This window comes from Callithrix jacchus, chromosome 9, assembly GCF_049354715.1.
Source record: "Callithrix jacchus isolate 240 chromosome 9, calJac240_pri, whole genome shotgun sequence".
Classification (NCBI taxonomy): Eukaryota; Metazoa; Chordata; class Mammalia; order Primates; family Cebidae; genus Callithrix; species Callithrix jacchus.
The window spans coordinates 106,656,895-106,678,421 of NC_133510.1; the positions used below are offsets into that span (position 1 = coordinate 106,656,895).

The window sequence follows — 21,527 nt, forward strand, 5'->3', positions numbered from 1 at the left end:
GGAAAAGAATAGCTGAAAATAATAGGAGCTGCTTCTAGGTGGTGGGATGAGGGGGTCAGTTATTATTTTCTTCTTTGTGCTGTATTTTCAAAATCTTTAATTCAATAAGCATTTGTTAATTTTATAATGAGAAAAACACACAATTTCAATGATGGAGAATGTGGGTTTCATTTGAATCCAAGACTGAAACACAGGGCTCCTCCTCCAGTTTTTGCTTCACCCAGGTGCCATGAACTCTGGTATTAGTTTGAGCCCCTGCATGTATTAATGTTAAGTGAGTGATGTGTGAGCCCCACCTTTCTTCCCACAGGAGCATTCCGTGAAAGATCTGGTCAACCCAGGCCCCTTCACTGTTTTTGCACCTTCATCTGCAGCTTTTGATGAGGAAGCCCGGGTGAGCACGAGACTGTGGGCAGAGGGGGAAGGTTTGCAGTTGGAACGTAGTCTTTGGGTCTTGCCCTGGAACCAAAACTGGAGATGTTTCCAAGCAGGAGATCTAAGATCAGGTGGAACTCACCAGCAGTAGAAGGGGCTGCCTCGTGGCACAGGGACCCCTGTCAGGGTAAACATTCAGGTGGATTTGGGGTAACCACTGGCCAGAGACTTTCTAAAGGACATTCCTGAACAAGATATGAAGTTGGAGAAGATGAACAATTCTTAACTGATTTAGACCTCCCGTAGACAAAAAAAAAAAAGGAGGGGAAGGGGGTGTGGAGGGAGAGAGATGCTGGGTTCAAGAGATTTAAATAGATTATTTTCTTGCAGGATTTATCAGAGCCTTTACTGTTCTAATATTCACAGGGGTTCGTCATACTGGATTGCCCATTCATAATAATGATAGGTAACATTTATTGTGAGTGTCAAACAATGTTCTGAGGGCCTGGCTTAGATTGATTCATTTGGTCCTCACAACAACCCTGTGAGCTGAGTGCTGTTGTGATCCCCATTTTACAGCTGTGAATATTGAGGAAAGTAGCTTTCCCAAGATCACATGACTAGCAGCGGGTGGAGCAAAGAGCCAAATCTGGGCCTATGTACATAACCACTCCACACCCGGCCTCTCTATGCCTATATTTTGGACACCAACAAAGCAGAGGCACAAAAATAATTTTTGAAAGAACTTGACACTTTGTAATTCAAAATAAAAAGCCATTGAAGGAGTTATCATGAAACAGTGAGAATTTTGTGGGCTTTTGATTACACTTTATATTAATTTAATTAATATTGTTTGATTGATTGATTGTTTTTGAGACAGGGTCTTGCTCTGTCACCCAGGCTGGAGCACAGTGGCACAATGTCAGCTCACTGCAGCCTCTACCCCCTGGGTTCAGGAGATTCTCATGCCTCAGCCTCCAGAGTAGTATTTTTAGTAGAGATGGGGTTTTACCATGTTGGCCAGGCTGGTCTCAAACTCCTGGCCTCAAATGGTCCACCCGCCTCTGCCTTCCAAAATGCTGGGATTACAGGTGTGAGCCACTGTACCCAGTCTTGTTTGTATTTTGAATTGCAGATGAAGATACATCATGATCTTTTCCAATACTAAAGGTTTAAATCTGGCACTGATACTTCTCCAACGGGGGGAATATACTATGCAGTGTTTCCCAGGATGTTTTGCAAGACTTTTTTTCTTTTTTTTTTTTTTTTTTGAGGATCATCTCACAGAACTTGGGATCTTTGCAACATGCATTGTAAAATCCCAGACCAGAGGAACACCACGTTCCTTCTTCCATGCTGAGAATCCACAATGGAGGCAGGAAAGGAGTTAGAGTCATTTCCTCCCTTTTGCCTGAACAGCCTCCCCTCTATAATCCTGACCACAAAGCCTACTTCCCAGAGTCTGGGTGGGCCAAGAGGTGTGGAAGAGAGAATGGAGGAGAGAAGAGCCAAATGGCATGTTGCAGCAAAAGGCTCCAGCCTCTGATCTTCTGTTACAGGTTACAGACTGGGACAAACAGGGTGTAATGCCCCAGGTTCTTCGGTATCATGTGATTGCCTGCCACCAGCTGCTTCTGGAAAACCTGAAATTGATCTCAAATGCTACTTCCCTCCAAGGAGAGCCAGTGTTCATCTCTGTCTCTCAGGTAGGAGAGGCCACCTCAGGAAGATGCCAGTTATCCTTAGGTCCTCTTTCCTCTATATCATGTTCTTTGCAGGAACCCGGATGGAGCTGAAGCAATCATCAGCAAACTGATGCAGGAACAGAAATCCCAATGCTGCATGTTCTCAGTTATGAGTGGGAACTAAATAATGAGAACTCATGGACATAGAGGGGAACAACATGCACTGGGGCCTACCGGAGGGTGGAGGATGGGAGGAGGGAGAGGATCAGAAAAAATAACTAATGGGTAGTAGGCTTAATACCTGGGTGATGAAATAATCTCTATGACAACCCCAATAACACAGTTTACCTGTGTAACAAACCTGCATATGTTCCCCTGAACTTAAAAGTTAAGGTATTTTTGTAAAAAAAAAAGGTCCCTTATCCTTAGGTCCTCAGGTCCTCTTTCTCCTTTTTTATTTTTAAAGTGATCTAAGAAATAATAATAACCATTAACATATGTTAAGTGATTTCTGTATGCAGGCACATAGTATTTGATGTGTACTAACGCGTTTAATCTGCAGGATGCCCCTTGATACAGACAGTGTTATCTTTAATATCCAAATAAGAAAACTGAACTCAGAAAGGTTAAGTAGCTTGTCTGAGGTCACACAAAGAATAAATATTAGAACCAGGAATAAAACTGAGAGGCGGGACATCTCCGAGTAATAAGCAGAACTGCTTTTTGGTAGCATTAGTCAGAATCTGGAAAGGTTGAAAGCTTTTGACCAAAGCCACTTGACCATGCCTGCCCAGTCCCTCCCTACTACAGAGAAAAAAGCCAGGGGAGGAGATATAAAACAAATATGAAAGAGAAGCCAATTTTGAGCTGCTTGCTTATTTCATATTGGAGAATCATATTGAAATGACTGTTTGGGATGATGATTATTAACTTCTCCAGGTGAAAATTACATTTTTAACTCTTTTCACTTTCTGATCATAATAAAAATACACTCAAGTATTGTTAACTTGGATCTTCAGTTTTCACTTTGGTAAAGCATTCTGTGAGAAGTAGTTTTGTGTCTGTTTCACTTTGTGCTCATTTCTTTTTTGTTTTTGATTGATTTCAGGGCACGGTGTACTTAAATAATAAGGCTAAGATCATATCCAGTGACATCATCACTACTAATGGGATTATTCATATCGTAGACAAATTGCTATCTCCTCAGAATTTGCTTATCACTCCCAGAGACCCCTCTGGAAAAATTCTGGTAGGTAAAGTCTCTATCATACTCTCAGCCTGGAGTGACTCAACACGTCATCTCTATTATGATTCGAAGTCATTATTTTGAAACATTTTATTTTTCTGCTGAATCTCAAGCTATTATTAAAAGCCTAGTAAACATTATTCTTAGTAAGAAGTAAATAAGTAAAACTATTTTAAATTGATAAATGGGTTTTATATGTTTTCTTTAGTATTCACAAGGACAGATGGTCTCACATAGGTTTGGAAGATGGAGTAGGTAGGTAGGTAGGTAGGTAGAATTAAATCTTGAGTAAAACTCCTAATTTGGCAGAAAATGTAATTTTAACTTTTTTTTTATTAATATAGGTCAGGGTTTTTCACTGCAGAACACAGAATTCACTATACTTAGCTTAGACAAAAATGAGTTTCTCAAGATAGTAGATACATCATCAAATCTCTGGAAGGGCAGAGGCTAATTCAGATGCTGATGCTACACAGCTGGGAGCAAAGCAGCCCAGGGAGGCCTACAAAGGGTAGACACTTGGCTGGGTGCAGTGGCTCACACCTGTAATCCCAGCAATCTGGGAGGCCAAGGTGGGCAGATTGCTTGGGTGCAAGAGTTCAAGACCAGCCTGGGCAACATAGCAAAACCCTGTTTCTACTAAATATACAAAAAGCAAGCCAGGTGTGGTGGTGCATGCCTGTAATCCCAGCTACTTGGGAGGCTGAGGTGGGAGAATCACCTGATCCAAGGAGGTTGATGCTTGCAGTGAGCTCAAGGCATTGAGCTGAGATTGTGCCACTGCACTTCAGTCTGGGCAATCAGAGTGAGATCCTGTCTAAAAAAACATGTTTTTAATTAAAACACACACACACACACACACACACACACACAGGGTATACAGCTAACCTGATAACCTCACCACCACCACCAGGCTGTTCCAGCTGTCCTGGCTGTCACAGCTCTGTGACTGCCACCTGTCTCCAGCCTCACCACCATGGACACCAGACACTAGGCTATAGATATCCCCATTGTGCCTGCCAGAGTGTTTGATCTCCCTTCTGGCATCTGCTGCCACTTTATATTATTTATTTCCACCAACAAGCTTTGCACAAGTGCTTCTGCTTGGAGGACCTTATATCCATAAGGGGCTCTAGCTGCAAGGGAGTCTGGGAAAAGATAGTGTTTAGCCTACTAATCTCTAGAATGCAGAAATGCATGGGCAGAAGAGAGCTGGAGCAGGTACTGAGGAGCCCATCTATGTACCTGCAAGGTTATGGTACCTTTATTTTTTTCACTTGAGCTCTTGGTAAGTTTCTTGTAAACTGTATAAGGAAAAGTTTCATGCTCATTCTTGTTATCTTTGCAGCAAAATTTTACGACTTTGGCAACAAACAGTGGCTACATCAAATTCAGCAAATTAATACAGGTAAAAATCAAGGGGCATTTGATTCGGAGGATAACCTGCCTGAAGAAGTTTTGTTTTGTTTGTTTTGTTGTTCTTTCTGCTTTGTTTTTGACATCAGCCAGCTGTTTTGGGATCTGTGTGGGGAAGTCCCAATTTTCTGGTGAGCAAAGTCATTCTCTGCCACTCACTTCTTAGAATGGTATATGGCTTGTTGAGCTATATAATATACATGGGCTGAGTTAGAAATTGAGGATTTGAGGCTGGAGAGAGAGAAAGAAATTGGGATGTGGCAGTGGTGTACTATGTGCTTCATATCTGGAATTATCAACTCCATTATAAAGATGGGGAAATTGCATGGAAGAGTTGGGAACTCTATGCGTGTGAGGCAGGTAGAAATTAAAACCATATCTTTCTGGTGGGCACAGTGGCTCACACCTGTAATCCCAGCACTTTGGGAGGCCAAGGCAGATGATCACTTGAGGTCAGGAGTTCAAGACCAGCCTGGCCAACAAGGTGAAACTCCATCTCTACTAAAAATGCAAAAATTAGCCAGACGCAATGGCATTCACCTGTAGTCCCAGCTACTTGGGAGGCTGAGGCAGGAGAATCACTTGAACCCAGGAAGCAGAGGTTGCAGTGAGCCAAGATTGTGCCCCACTGCACTCCAGCCTGGGTGACAAGTGCGAGTCCATCTCAAAAAAAACAAAAAACTTATCTTACTGACTTCAGAGATTATTCCCATGAATTAAGTAGAAACTTCCAGTATGAACAAAAGATTGTAGAGGAAAATAGGGAGGAGTAGGCCAAGCATCTCTCTGAGGTTCTCTCTTTCCCACTCTTCCACCCTGAGCAGTCCCTGGAGGCTCCAGAATTTGACTTTCTGATTTGGTCTCCAAGAAAACATAGGTCAGGACAGGCATGGTTGGCTCCTGCCTGTAATCCTGGTACTTTGGCAGGCCAAGGTAGGAGGATTTCTTGAGCCCAGGAGTTCGAGACCAGCCTGGGCAACATGGCAAAACCCCGTCTCTTCAAAAAATACAAAAATTAGCAGAGTATGGTGGTGCATGCCAGTAGTCCCAGCTACTCAGGAGGCTGAGGTGGGAGGATCACTTGAACCCGCAAGGTTGAAGATACACTGAGCTATGATTGTGCTACTGCACTCCAGCCAGGGCAACAGAGGGAGACCCTGCCTCAAAAGAAAGAAAAAAAAATGTAGGTCAGAATGGTTAGAGTGTGATGGGCTTCTAGTTTCTAGCTGCATCACCCATGAACCATCCAGATCCCAGTAAGCCATAGGCTGGAGCATGGAGAAGAATCCTCAGAGACAGACCCCCTGCATGCATGTCTGGGCCTTGCTCGTGCCAGCGAGGGGTGGACTCCCTGTGTTTCAGGACTCAGGTTTGCTGAGTGTCATCACAGATCCCATCCACACCCCAGTCACTGTATTCTGGCCCACGGACCAAGCCCTCCAAGCCCTACCTGCTGAACAACAGGACTTCCTATTCAACGAAGACAACAAGGACGAGCTGAAGAAGTATTTAAAGTTCCATGTGATACGAGATGCCAAGGTATGTAGTTTACATGCAGATATAAGTGCAAGAATGTCCCAGGGTGGTGATAAAATTCAGCACCGAGGCATTGTGGCCTAGGAACTGTCAGTGTGTCCCCGTGTCCACAGTGTGCAGGAAGCCGCAGCATCCCCTGCCCCACTGTGTCCTCTGACTGGCCGTGGTTCATTGGCTTCTGCAGTATACCACATGTGGTTCTGTTCCTTGGACCTGCCATTTTTATTTTTTAACTTTAACCAACACCCAGAGCATCATTCCTCTCCCTTCTGCAGATCAGCCTTTCCTCCTTCCTAGTTCTGCCAAAATGGCTGCTGAAAACATTTCTCAAGTTTTTCCAGATGGACTCTTTCTCTTCCAATTCCAAAGTTTCTAGGCAAATGACTGATTGATCGGGCTACAATCAGTGTGGCCCCTGAACTGATTAACTGTATCAGGGAAGCATGATCATATAGAAACAAACACAATTATATAGGAACATATGTGATATAGGAATGTGTGATCATATAGGAACATGCACAACCATACAGGAACAAACATGGCCATATAGGAACTTCCACGATCATATAGGAACATATATGATCATGGAGTGGCATGACTATATAGGAACAAGCATGATTATATAGAAAAAAGTACGATCATACAGGAGCAAGCACGATCATATAGGAGCAGCACAATCATACAGGAACAAGCACAATCATATAGGAACATGGACAATCACACACGAGCAGCACAATCACATAGGAGCAAGCACGATCATATAGGAACATGGATGATCATATAGGAGCAAGCACAATCATAGGAACATGGACAATCATATAGGAACATGGACCATCATATAGGAGCAAACACCATCATACAGGAGCCGCATGATCATACAGAAGCAGCACAATCATTTAGGAGCAAGCATGATCATATAGGAGCAGCATGATCATATGGGAACAAGCATGATCATATAGGAGCAGTGCCATCATATAGGAGCAAATATCATATAGGAGCAGCATGATCAGATAGGAGCAAGCATGATCAGATAGGAGCAGCGCCATCATATGGGAGCCTGCACAGTCTTATAGGACAAGCATGATCATATAGGAGCAAGCATCACCCTTCATATAGGAACATGACAGCAATCCTGAGTTCTCATATAGGACTCTTGTTTCTCTCCAGGACCGAGTCTGTCCAGTTCAAAATGCCAAATGCCCCAACTTCAGTTCATCCACAGCATCTACATTAGTTTCCCAAGGCTGCTGTAACAAATTAACACAAACTGGGCAGCTTAAACCACAGAAACGTGTTCTCTGTAGTAAACAGTTCTGGAAGCTAGATGTTGGAGATCAAGGAGCTGGCAAAGTTGTTCCTTCTGGAGGTTCTGAGGGAGAATTTGTTCCCCGATGGTCTTCCCACTTCTGGTGGCTTCTGGAAATCCTTGGTGCTCCAGGCCTGTAGTGCATCCCTCTGATCTCTGTCTCCGCCATCAAGGGCTGTCTCTCCCTGTGTGTTTCTGTGCCTTTATGTGGCATTTGCCTGTTCTTTCTTCTTATAAGAACACCATTCATGTTAGATTAAGAGCCTACTCTACTCCAGGATTACCTCATCCTAACTAATCACATCCACAATGACCTCATTCCAAATAAGATCATGTTCATGGAACTGGGGTTCAGGACTTCAACATGACTCTTCGAGAGGCACAGTGCCGCCCATAACTACATCCTAGGTCATTCCCCAGCCTTACCCACTTCTTCTTTCATTGGCTTCATATATTAAGACTGCATCTTCAAAGACTCCCAAGCACAGATGGGGGATGGAAGGGTGACTGAAACCAGTCCAGTTGGTCCACTCTTTTCCTCCAGAAGGAATTTCCAACATCCCAGAGAGCCCCCAATTATTCTTCCCATTGGTTATACCTATGGTCATTGAAAAGCTAAAGTTATAATAACATGAAAAAACTTGCAACTGAATCTGGTTTTTCGGCAAAGCTCTTTCAGGCCATCCCTTTTTTAGCCCAAATATGAGGTAGTCACATGGTACCATCTGTCCTGCAGGTTTTAGCTGTGGATCTTCCCAGCTCCCCTGGCCGGACGACCCTGCATGGTACAGATCTGAGTGTGAAGTGTGGAACTGGCAATGACATCGTGAGTATCATCATTAAGGATGGGCAGGAAGGGGTTAACACATTCACAGCAAGCTATTCCCCAACCACTGCCCTTCAAGGAGATGTTTGCTTTTTTCCCTCCATTCATAGCAGGCTCACTTTTTTTCTCACTGCCTTCAGAGGTATTTTTCCTGAAAGTGCATTAGTGGATATGAAAAACCTGATAAATCCTGTCCAACCCAACCCCTCCTAGCAGGTGGCAGGAAGCCTCTTATACTGTGGAGAGCAGCTTCCAGTTAATTTTATTTTTTGTGTAGAGCGTTTATTTTCCAATGTGAGATACTTTCCTGAAACAGGAAAGTATACCATCACTTGTTTCTCTTCCTTCAAAGCCCCACGGCTGTGGCCTCACCTCCAACCCTCTCTTGGCAGTCAACCAGCTCTAGGCTTTACCTACCTCAATCAGCCAACTGAGAGGTTTGCAATTTTAACCTTCCCTGGCTCGTTCCTGAACAATTCTGTCTTCTTGTAATTCCATATGATGAAGGGGTCTAATAGGATTATTTCAACTGCATATCATGAAAAAGCCAAAATGTAGTGACTTAAATGTATAAGGATTTATCCTGTTTCATAGAAGAAATCCGGAGGTAGCCAATCGGATTTCCTATGATGGCTCAGTGGGGAGGCTCCTTCTGTCTTTCTGCTCTGCAGCACATGGTTCCAGCCTCTAAGGTCCAACATGGTTGCTGGAGTTCCGGCCACCATGTCCACTTTCCAGGCATCAGGAAGGATGAAGGGCAAAAGGGATGCAGCTCCCAATCGAGTTGATTCCCTTCAAGGAAGATTCCAACAAGTTCCATACAACATTCTGCGTACATCTTATGACCAGTACCACTTTGGTGTTTGAATTAGAATTGCATTGAACTTATAACTGAATTTGAAGAGTATTCACAACTTTTCATTCCAGCCTCTGTAACACTATCCCAGTGTACACTCTTGAGATTGTCCTGTCTCCCTAGACCAAAATAGACAACTATCAGAGAAGGATAATAGAATGCCTTCTGCTTGTTCTGTGTGTTCTGTCAAAGCCATAACAATATATAGCTTTCAGAGCACTTTGCAATGCATTATTTAGTCTGATCTGTATGACAACCCAATATTAGAAATCATTTACTTATTTACATGGTAAAAAACAAATGAACCTCAGAGAGGTTCCGTGACTTGCCCGTGGTCACAGTCCATAAGTGAACATGCAGGGCTTTAACCAGTTTTCTGGTGTTCCTCCACCGAGTCATGTTATCTCCATCCCATCCATACATGCTGGGAGTTATCTTTTTTTCTTCTCAAAAGCTTTCTAAAAGCATTTTGTATCTTGGAAGGATAATGTATCCATCAGCTTACTAGCTGGTGACCTCAGGAAAGGAAGCCCTGAGATTGTCACAAACATTAAATGAAATAATGTCTCCAAAGCCCAGTTGATGACGCCTGGTACATGTGAAAAAAGAAATTGTCATTACAAAGTTGAAGCCTGTCACTTGGACATCGTGGAAAGAAAGCTGAACCAGGCACCTTGCTAGGTGCTGGCACTATATAAAGGAGACTTTGGTAGCAACACGCAAAGAGGGCACATCAGCGAAGTTCTTCCCTAACCACGGCAAGGTCATCCCTGCTGCACCCTATCACCCACTGCTGACGTTTCCCCTCTGGTAGAGGAAGTGAGGTAGAGGGGTCAAGGGGGCAGGCTCTGGGACTGACTGCCTGGGTGCAGATGCCCACACCGCCATTCACGGGCAAGTCATTTAACCTCTCACTGCCCTAGTTCCCCCATCTGTAAATGGGTACTAACAGTGGTAGCTACATCCAACACAACAACCTTGGATAGTTGTAAGAATTAAAAGAATTTGCACAGCTAAAGCACTTAGAACAGTATCTGACACATAATATATGCTGGGTATTTGATAAGCATATAAATACATGGGGTGTTATTAAGTTCTTCCTGAGTCTTGCAGTTACTGCCCATGGTATATGGCTGGGAGAGAAGAGATGTATGAGAGATTGACTGTTTTTTTCTCTCTTTTTCTCTCTTCCTCAGGGTGACCTCTTTCTGAACGGCCAAACGTGCAGAATTGTGCAGCGGGAACTCTTATTTGACCTGGGCGTGGCCTATGGCATTGACTGTCTGCTGATTGATCCCATCCTGGGGGGCCACTGTGACACCTTCACTGTTTTCGATATGTGGGTCAGTCCTGAAAACAACAGCGTAGTAAGAGAACCTTAAGCCAAAGAATGGCCCTTGCGGTCCAGTGTGGACTCTCCTCAGCGAGACCAGGACCCAGAAGACCTGAGGGCCAAATGATATAGTTCTTCAGACTCAGAATCAACAGGCATCTACTTAGCCCCACACAGCCTGGAATATTCTTGTTTATCCACCCACCCACTCAGCCCCACACAGCCTGGAATATGCTTGTTTATCCACCCACCCACTCACCCACCCATTCATTTCCTTAGCATCGAGAAAACAGTTCCTGGATACCAACCATGTGCCACCTGCCATTCGTTTTCAAGTGCATCCATCTATTCAGTCACTCATTCATTCAACAAACATTTGTTGAACATCTGCCAGATTAAACCATATGAAATTGCCATGTCTGACACTCTGGAGCCTACAAAAAGGGCAGTGTCATAGAGTCAGTCTAATATGATATGCCATTCACACCTCTATTGACTTACCCATTGATTCATTCATTTGACAACAGTGAGCTTCTGTCCCAGGCCCTGCACTGTGCAAGGCATTTTTACATGCACTCATTCATCCATCCAGCACCTTTACCGAGTGCTGCCCTGGAGCCAGCCATTGTGCTCGATGCTTAGCTTACCCCTGCAATAATCCAGTAATAGGAATAGTTATCCACTCTATCATGTAGATTTAAAAACTGAGTCTCAAAGAGGTAAAGTGACTTTACATGGCAAAGTTTGTCACCAGTTGATATCAGTACCTGGCATCCCCTAGGAATTTCAATAACTATCCCAAAATTTTTGGATTACAGTCAGCCAAAGTAGGAGATGAAACCAGTTGTCCTTTCTACCATAGGGGTCTTCTTAATTTCCAAATTACACTCCACACATAATTTTCAGTTAATCCTTTCCCCTCATCAATCCCCTGAAGATCAAATAGCAATAATTATTATCCCTATTTATTATGAAAGTAAGGCTTGAATAGTGATTGGCCAAAAGTATCCCATCTAACTTAAAATGGAACTAACATTTGCAGCCATATGTCCCACTGCTACTGCCATATGCCTATAATACTGTCCTGGTCCAGCTTTTGTGTAACAGATTTTCCCTTCAGAGAACAAAACCACAGAGGCAATGTCGAAGTCAGACTTTCACAATTATCCATGGCAAAGTTACAGGGTGTTTGCTTTGATATTCTTTGTTGTTGTTGTTTCGAGATAGGGTCTTGCTCTGTCATCCAGGCTAGAGTTTAGTGGTGCAATCACAGCTCACTGCAGCCTTGGACTTCTGGGCTCAAGCAATCCCCTCACTTCAGCCTCCGAAGTCGCTGGGACTACAGGCTCATGGGCCACCATGCCTGGCTATTTTTTTACAGATGGAATCTTGTTGTGTTGCCCAGGCTGGTCTTAAACTCCTCGCCTCAAGCAATCCTCCTGCCTTGGCCTCCCAAAGTGCTGGGATTACATGTGTCAACCACCATGCCTGGCCTGTTTCATATTCGTGATCATAGCCAGTGTCTTAAGATTAATTAAGCCCTTAATCTATCCAGGTATTAGGAACGTTTCCTTGTGTTTTTTTATATTCTTGATTTTCAAGTGTTTCTTTTCTTGCATACTAGGGGGACTGTGGGAGCTGTTTCAATACTCCCAGCTGCCCAAAGTGGAGTAAACCAAAGGTAATTAAGAATGCAGTGACAATGTTTGGAGAGCCACAGATCTGTTTCATTATCAGACCTCAGTGTTTGTATATATGTGTGTGTGTGTGTGTATGTGTGTGTGCACGCGCGCAGGTGCATGTATCTGCATATGTTGCGTAAATGTAATTTCTGTCATTCTTTCAACAAAAAAATCAATGGGGTAAGATAGATATTCTCAGCCCAGGCCACCTATCAACCCATACTGTAGAAACTGTCTAGAAAAGTCATGGGATGGTAGACCTAGAAGGACTTAGAAGATAATTTATAGCTGCCTTTTGTTGACTGCTGTTCATGTCCCAGTTTCTGTGCTGTGCCCTTATATACTCATTACTCTATTCCTCTTTATAATACACAAAGGTAATAATAAGCTATTATTACCTACACTTATGAGAAAAATGAGTCTCAGAGAGGGTAAGCAATCACCCAAGGCTACACAGCTAGTAAGAAGCAGTGCTAGAACGCAAGTCCAGAGTGCAATGGAGAGCAAGGGTTAAGTCAATGACATTTGGAGTCCACAGGTATGGGTCAAATTCCATAATCTTTGGCAAATCCTGTGACCTATCAGGTTTGCCTCTGTAAAATGGAGGTAATGATGGATTCTGTATGCAGCTATTAGGAAAAGTAATTTTATTTTATTTTTTTGAGACAGAGTCTCACTCTGTCACCAGACTGGAGTGCAGTGGCGTGATCTCACTCGCTGCAACCTCTGCCTCCCAGGTTCGAGGGATTTTTCTGCCTCAGCCTCCTGAGTAACTGGGACTATAGGCACACACCACCATGCCCAGCTAATTTTTGTATTTTTAGTAGAGATGGTTTTATCACATTGGCCAGGATGGTCTCAATCTTTTGACCTCGTGATCCTCCCACCTCGACCTTCCAAAGTGCTGTGATTACAGGTGTAAGCCACCGCGCTTGGCTAGAAAAAGTAAATTTTAAAATGTGGGTATACTTAAGTACCTGGCACATAGTAAGTGTTTGTTAAATACTGGTGTTTTTTGTTTGTTTGTTTGTTTTTACTTATTCCAAAGTCAAGTTCTTTCTAGTCTGCTAGTAAAACCTATAACAAAAATATCTCTACGAAACAAAATCTAACTCATACCCTCTCTGCCTACAGTTTGGGAGCCTTGCCCCACACCCCTTCCGTGACAAGAAGCTACCTCTTTCCCACTGCCTCCCAAAGCAACCATGCCATTTGCAGAGCACTCCTAAGGGTCAAAAAGTTCTTCCTCTTGAAACTGGGGAGAAATCTTCCCATGGATGCTAAATCTACCCCCTACCCCATCCTCATGTTTCTGCCATTGGCCCGTTGACTCCCATAGGAAAAATACTGCCTTAGAAAAAAAATTGGCTCCCATTGGAAGTCCCATTTTTTATTTGGGCAGTACCAGGATCCTCCACAAAGTTGCACACTAGAGCCCCAGGGCCCCAGTCCCTCAGTCCCTGTGGTGGAAAGTGAAGGGATGGTCTGCTCTCTTCCTTTAGGGCGTGAAGCAGAGCTGTCTCTATAACCTGAGCTTCAGGAGGAAACTGGAAGGCTGCCAGGAGCAGTGCAGCCTGGCCATACAGATCCCCAAGTGCTGCAACGGCTACTTCGGGCGAGACTGCCTGGGTGAGGGCACCTCTTCCCCACTCTCAACTCTAAAATTGGTAATATGCTCATGTTCACTGTCCAGCCTTGGAATGTACCAAAATTATAGAGAAATGGGTGTAACACTGCTGCTAATGATTCCCAGACCCCAAAACAGTCACTCTGAAGTGTTATGTATCATTCCTTCTACTTTATTTGACTTTTTTTTTAAATGGAGTTTCGCTCTGTCGTCAGGCTGGAGTGCAATGGCGTGATTGTGCCTCACTGCAACCTCTGCCTCCCGGGTTCAAGTGATTCTTCTGCTTCCACCTCCTGAGTAGCTGGGACTACAAGGCACATGCCACCATGCCCAGCTAATTTTTTGCATTTTTAGTAAAGACAGGGTTTCAGCGTGTTGGCCAGGATGGTCTCTTATCTCTTGACCTTGTGATCTGCCCACCTCAGCCTCCCAAACTGCTGGGATTACAGGCGCGAACCACCGCGCCCGGCCTATTTGGTATATTTTTTTTTTATCAAGTTGAGATCCTACTGTGCATATGTTGTAATTGTGTGTCTGCTTTTTTCCTTGCCATTAGAATGCAGGCATTTCTGATAGTACTAAGGACACCATATTTCATTTTTGATCCTATGCAACATGATATCTATGATACTGATAAACACGTTTAAATGCATTTGATAGGATGCTCCCTTGGCAGATGATGTACTGACACAGTCTGTATGGGCCATGATTTCCTGAGCCCACCCCTGTCCCGGCTAGAGGACTTACAGCACTGGCTTCCTCTGTTACCTCACCAGGAAAGGGCTCCTTGCCAAAGCACATTTGGACTCATCTTGAAACTCCTATGTTAACTTCTAGCCAACAATACATCAACAGCAGCAGCCTAACAAATGCCTAAAAAGCACTTCTCATCTGCCATTTGTTGTTCTACAGAGGCACATTTATTGAGTTTTATTGAGTACTTTTTCCCAAACATATCAAAACATTTAATCTGGGCAACAACCCCTAGGGAGTAGGTTCCATTTTTGTCCCCACCCGTCCCCCCCCACCTCTGACTTTTTTTGAGAGAGAGTCTTGCTCTGTTACCCAGGCTGGAGCACAGTGGCAGGACCACAGGTCACTACAATCTCAACCTTCTGGGCTCAAGTGATGCTCCCACCTCAGCCTCCCAAGCAGTTGGGACTACAGTCACATGCCACCACACTCAGCTCATCGTTTTGTATTTTTTGTAGAGCTGGGGTTTCGCCATGTTGCTCAGGCTGGTCTCAAACTCCTGAGCTCAAACAATCCATCCACCTTGGCCTCCCAAAGTGCTGGGATTACAGGCATGAGTTACCAAGGCTGGCCTGTTGTCCCCATTTTGTAAATGAGAAAACAGAGGCACAGAGAGGATACAAAGTAAACCCAAGGTCCTGCTGGTCTGTCTCCAGAAGCCATGATTTTCACTAGCATGCATACTCCATTCATCATGACCTCATTGAGAATACTCTGGGTTGAGAGCTCCCGTGATCACCCAGCTCCACCCTTCATCACTAAAGTGTGGACCATTCATGAAAATCAGTAACATTCTTACATTTGTTCAGTGCTCTATATTTTCAGAATGTTCTTAGTTATAATGCCTCATTTAATCTTCACAATAACACTGTGGTATAGGTCAAGCAGACACTATGTCATTATTATTATTATCATCATTTAGAGCTAAGAAAACAAAAGCTCAGAGCAAGTTCATTGCTGAGCCCAGATATCCTCAAATCCAGTGCCTACAAACCCCCAAATACAGTGCACAGTTCAGTGTATCATCCTGCCAAGACAGAATCATACCAGATACCATAAAGTTCATGTCCCATAGGCCAGTGGCTTGCCCTGAATATCCAATGACACCTAGAGCCACACGGTCCCTCTGGGCTAACAGATGTCAAATGCCACAGCTCGTTTATGAAAGTGCTGAGCTGCTCTAGCTTTGGCTGTTGAGTCACCACTGTTTCATCTCTTCCAGCCTGCCCTGGAGGACCAAAGACCCCGTGTAATAACCGGGGTGTGTGCCTTGATATGTACTGGGCCGGAGAGTGTAAATGCAACACCGGCTTCAACGGGACGGCGTGTGAGACGTGCTTGCCAAGGAGATTCGGGCCTGATTGTTTGCGTATGTGGCACCGCTTTCCCATCTTTAGCTTGCTTTTTGATTGTGTGCTCCCTGTCCTCCTCCATGCCATCTGCCTGACCTGGAGGCATCCTTCTTGTCCTTTCTCCAGCCACACACCTCCCATGGCCTGTGTGCTTATTTCCCAGCCGCTGAAAAAGCTTCACCTCTAGAAGTGAAACTTGTCCGCAGCAGCCACCAAGGCAAGATGTGGCTGAACAATGTTCATTCAATCATTCAACTAATGTGGATTTACTGAGTCCTTACTAATGCTGAATGCTGACATTGACTGAGTGCCTATTATGTGCCAGGCACATATGTTTTACAATTTAGTCCCCTTACCTACCCTTTGAGATAGGTACTGTTTTTAATCCGCAATTAGCAGATGAAGAAACCAAGGTACAAAGAGGTTAAGTGATTTGCTCAAGAGCCAGGAATTTTTCTTTTTTTCTTTTTCTTTTTTTTTCTTTTTTCTTTTTTTTTTTTTGAGACAAAGTTTCGCTCTTGTTGCCCAGGCTGGAGTGTGATGGTATAATCTCAGCTCACTTCAACCTCCACCTCCTGGGTTCAAGCAATTCTCCTGCCTCAGCCTCCCGAGTTGCTGTGATTATAGGCATGCACTACCACACCCAGTTAATTTTGCATTTTCAGTAGAGACGGGGTTTCTCCATGTTGGCAGGCTAGTTTCGAACTCCTGATCTCAGGTAATCTGCCCACCTCGGCCTTCCAAAGTGCTGGGATTACAGGCGTAAGCTACCATACCTGGCTGAATTTTTCTAATGTCTAGGGGTTTGTGGTTTAGGGACCGATAGGGACAAAATCCCAGCTCTCAAAAGGCCTCAGCATTTTTACAGAAACAAATTTTTCTAAAAAGTAGTTATAAAGGATATAAAAGCAAAGAACTAGGTAGAAGGGTCAAGAATGAAAGGAGACATTGTTTTAGAAGACATCTCACACAGGGAATATTTGAGTGAAGACCTAACAGGCCGAGCGGGCCAGGCATGAGGTATGAAGTCCAAGCCAACCAAACTTTCGGCAGTGAGGGAAATACTTCATGACTCCACTGGCCAGTGTGGTAGCCACAGCCACATGTGGCCATCGGGCACTCAGAATGTGTGGCTGAGGAACCAAATGTTTAATTTTAATTAAATAGCCATGTATAGCTAGTAGACAATGCAGACGAGAGGAAATGCTTTCCTGGAGGCAGGAGGCGCCAAGTGCAAAGGCTCCAGGGCAGGAGCCAGTGTGGTGTGTCAGGAACAGCAAGACCAACAGGGTGGCTGAGCAGAGTGGGCAAAGAGGAGGCAGAGAGGAAGAGAATGCAATCTGAAGGTCACCAGGGGCCAGATCTTCTCGGCCAATGAAAGGCTCTAAGTGTGACAGGAGGCCAGCAAAGTGTTGTGAACAGAGGGGTGTTGGGAAGCGGTTAGAAAGGATGGCTCTGGTGAGGGTGTCTGTAGGGGAACAGGCAAGAAGCAGGGCCCCTTGGGGAAGATGATGCAGCAATCTAGGCCAGAGCTAATGGTGACTTGCGCTAGCGTGGTAGTGCTGGAGACGGTGAGAAGTGGTGGAATTGGTACTTTTTATTTTTTTGAGACGGATTTTCGCTCTTGTTGCCCAGTCTAGAGTGCAGTGGCACAATCTCAGCTCATTGCAACCTCTGCCTTCTGCATTCAAGTGATTCTCCTGCCTCAGCCTCCTGAGTAGCTGGCATTATAAGCACCCACCACCACACCCAGCTAAATTTTCATATTTTTGGTAGAGACAGGGTTTTGCCATATTGGCCAGGCTGGTCTGGAACTCCTGACCTCAGGTCATCCACCCACCTCAGCCTCCCAAAGTGCTGGGCTTATAGTGTGAGCCACTGCACCTGTCATGGTACGTATTTTTAATGTTACTTTTTTTTTTTTTTTTTTTAAGACAAAATCTCTGTTACCCAGACTGAAATACAGTGGCGCAATCATGACTCACTGCAGCCTCAAACTACTGAGCTCAGGCAGTCCTCTCTCCTCAGCCTCCTGAGTAGCTAGGACTACAGGCACATGCCTCTATACCTAATTATTTTTTTATCTTTTTAATTTTTTGTAGATATTGGGTCTCCCTGTGTTCCCCAGGCCAGTCTCAAACTCCTGGCCTCAAGCGATCTTCCTGCTTCAGCCTTCCAAAGCACTGGGATTACAGGCATGATCCATTGCACCTGGCCACAATTTTCCTTTTTTTGTTTTTTGTTTTTTGTTTTAAGACAGGGTCTCATCCTGTCACCCAGGCTGGGGTGTGATCACAGCTTACTGCAGCCTCAACCTCTTAGGCTCAAGCAGTCCTCCCATCTCAGCCTCCTGAGTAGGTGGGACTAAAGGCGTGTACCATAACACCCGGCTAATTTTCGTTTGGCCTTTTTGTTGTTGTTGTTGTTGTTTTGTAGATATGGGGTTGCGCCATGTTACCCAAGCTGATCTTGAACTTCTGGCCTCAAGCAATCCTCCCACCTCAGCCTCCCAAAGTGCTGGCATTATAGGCATGGGCCACCACACCCAGCCAAAATTTTAAATAGATTTCTCCATCAGGAAGCCCCAGATGAGATTATCTCCCCAAAATGCATACCCCATGACCCTCTCTACTGTGATTATAACATTCATCACATTTATAATTACATGTTCAGTAGCTGGGCACTCTGAGACTGTAAGCCCCATGAGAATAGGGACCTTCTCTATTATGTTTTTCTCTGTAACCTCATTGCTTAGCAGCACCTGGCCTGTGATAGTCCCTAAATAAGTTATTTTTTTGATGTTTCAATGAATGAATGAATGACTATGACATAAGCATGGGTGCCTCCCACAACTGAAAATGCACAGCCAGCAAGGGGTCAGGGAGCTGGTGGACTGAGTCTCAACCTCTGATTACTGATCATATCCTAATTTACAGCCTGCCGCTGCTCGAACCATGGACGCTGCGATGATGGCATCACGGGCTCTGGGCAATGCTTCTGTGAAACGGGATGGACAGGACCCTTGTGTAAAACTCAGACAGGTCTGTCATGGGAGTGGCCAGCTGCTGGAAGCCCAGGGCTGCAGTGGACACTGCCAAGGGCATACACGTGAGGTTGGGGGTCTGAGGGACATCTGAAAATAGTGACAAAGCAGGTGTTTCGGTTTCCACGTGGTAAAGATGATTTGGATCTGTAGCCCTGGATCTTAGGAGGATGGAGACTTGCAGTAAAACTAGAGGAAAAGATTTAACTCAAACCTATGAAACTAGCATGCCATCCTGTGTGATTATAGGACCCACTTCAAGCACAGAATCCCAGGCTTAGGCAAGGACTGCCTCGTCTTGGTGGTTTTGGGGCCCAGTTGGGTACTGACACAGAGGCTGACTGGTTTCATGTAAAATGCAGTCTTTGGAGGCTGAAGACCAGGGTCTGACCCGTGGTTCTGCTTCTTACTAGATGAATGGCCTTAGATATTCCACGCTTTCTGAGCCTTGACTTGTTCATCCTTAAAAAGAACTACATGCTACACATTCTGCAAGGAAAGAATTGCTGGGAGGGTCAGAGCGCATGGTTTTGAAGTTCCCAGTGTATGCAGATGCCCAAAACAAGCAGCTGCCATTATCACTGTCACCATTATCATCGTTGTCATAGCTCGATCCTTACTAAACTGTTAGTTTTCTGAAGTCTCCTTTATACCCAAAGCCCTGTGTTCTGGTAGGTCTGAAATGCACTGGTTGAATTATCCAACGTGAATGACTGTCATTTCATCCTCCCCAGAGTCAGAGGGCATGGCAAGGCCCTTCCTGTGGGCTTTGGCAACCTGAAGTTTCATAGGTTGTAGCAGTATGACTAACTTGAGTTCCTCTGCTCCTCCTACCTCCTCCCTCCTCCCACCTCCTCCCTCCTCCCACTGCCTCTCCTAAACACCAATAGTTCCTGCTGTCTGCATGCACCGCAGCCCCAGTCAACACCAAAGCTCCAGACTTCTCCCTGGCTCAGTGGTGCTTTCAGAAGGCAGTCGAATTTCTCCTCCAGTTTAACCATCTTCAGCTGGAACCCCTGTCCTTAGGGCCAGAGAGGCCAAGTTCATTCCCACTAATAAGTTTCGTGATAAGTTTTCACTGATAGCCCCTAAAAAACATTTTTCTCATATAAATCTCAGTGCCATTGCAGAGATCATGTCTTACTATAACAGAGTAATTCTAGAATCCCAGAATCTCCAAGGCTGGAGAAGAGCTTAGCAAATCACCCCGTCTTCCTGCTGTAGAGGGCGCTTGTGAACACAGCGGTGGTCCAGAGTCTTGGGAAGTCTCCTTAGCTGGGTTTTAACTCTTCACACCATGGGTACAGAATGAAAGTGGTCCCTTTCTTTGCAGTTTTGCCTGCAGTGTGTACGCCTCCTTGTTCTGTTCATGCCACCTGTAAGGAGAACAACACGTGTGAGTGTAACCTGGATTATGAAGGTGACGGAATCACATGCACAGGTGAGCCACATTTGTGCACAGGTGAAACAGCAGTGTGGTATGGGACAGGAGCAGGACTTGCTCATGGTTCCTGGGCTTCATCCTGGCCCTCCTTCCTGTCTGGGCCACTTCAGCAGCACCTACCCTCTCTGTGACTCAGTTTCCTTAATGGGTGTGCTTATGCTTGATCTGCTCACCTTCCAAGTCAGGGTTTCAAAATTGTTTTGCAAACTGGGATGCACTTTAAAGTGTTTTTCTTTCTTTCTTTCTTTCTTTTTTTTGAGATGGAGTTTCACTCTTGTCACCCAGGATTAAGTGAAATGGCACAATCTTGGCTCACTACAACCTTCACCTCCCACATTCAAGTGGTTCTCCTGCCTCAGCCTCCCAAGTAGCTGGCTTTACAGGCATGCACCGCCATGCCCAGCTAATTTTAGAGTGTTTTTCTAACTCTACAAGTAATCCAGCCTTCAAAAAATCAGAAAATACACAACACTATTTTTTTAAGTTAAACCTAAACATACTCTCACCACTAGGTGAGAACCACTGTGAACGTGGCAACATCCATCTGCAGTAGTTAGGATATAGGTTCAGCCACGCAGAGACCCAAATGAACAGCAACATAAATAAGGCAGATGCTTCCTATTGTCTATACAACAGGTTGCAGGCATCCAGGGCTAACACAGTTTTACTCTGAAAGGTCATCTGGGGACCTGAACTCCTTTCATCTTGTGATTCTGCCATCATTCACTCACCTTGCCTGAGGTGGCCAATACTATAAACCCAGCTGGAGCAGCAGGATGGAAGGAGAGGAAGGAGGCAAACCTCCTTCCCTTTAAGAATGCAAACTAGGAGTTGCTAAAATCACTTCTGCTCCCGTCCTATTGGCTGGAATCTCATCGGTCATGCCTAGCTGCAAGGGAACCTGGGAAATGTAGACTTATTGGGCAACCCATGAGCCCACCTGAAAATCAATTATTATAGAAAACAAACATAAGCTGGGCACAGTAGCTCATGACTGTAATCCTAGCACTTTGGGAGGGCAAGGTAGGCAGATCACTTGAGGTCAAG

The 21,527-nt window shown here is 44.7% G+C and overlaps 1 protein-coding gene across 2 annotated transcripts in view; it reads left to right on the plus strand.

The window, feature by feature from the left end:
- Positions 1-21,527, plus strand: part of STAB2 (stabilin 2) — a 189,258-nt gene that overhangs the window by 148,757 nt on the left and 18,974 nt on the right. For both annotated transcript variants that reach the window (XR_013522061.1, XM_035257427.3), the window contains exons 47-58: positions 311-394; positions 1,935-2,081; positions 3,169-3,309; positions 4,655-4,714; positions 6,085-6,261; positions 8,301-8,390; positions 10,443-10,589; positions 12,204-12,260; positions 13,764-13,890; positions 15,864-16,010; positions 18,930-19,034; positions 20,370-20,477. Coding sequence is in view for 1 of the 2 variants with exons in the window: in XM_035257427.3 (XP_035113318.3) it covers positions 311-394; positions 1,935-2,081; positions 3,169-3,309; positions 4,655-4,714; positions 6,085-6,261; positions 8,301-8,390; positions 10,443-10,589; positions 12,204-12,260; positions 13,764-13,890; positions 15,864-16,010; positions 18,930-19,034; positions 20,370-20,477 (1,390 nt within the window). In the remaining variant the exon portion in view is untranslated. The remainder of the gene's footprint in view (positions 1-310; positions 395-1,934; positions 2,082-3,168; positions 3,310-4,654; positions 4,715-6,084; positions 6,262-8,300; positions 8,391-10,442; positions 10,590-12,203; positions 12,261-13,763; positions 13,891-15,863; positions 16,011-18,929; positions 19,035-20,369; positions 20,478-21,527) is intronic.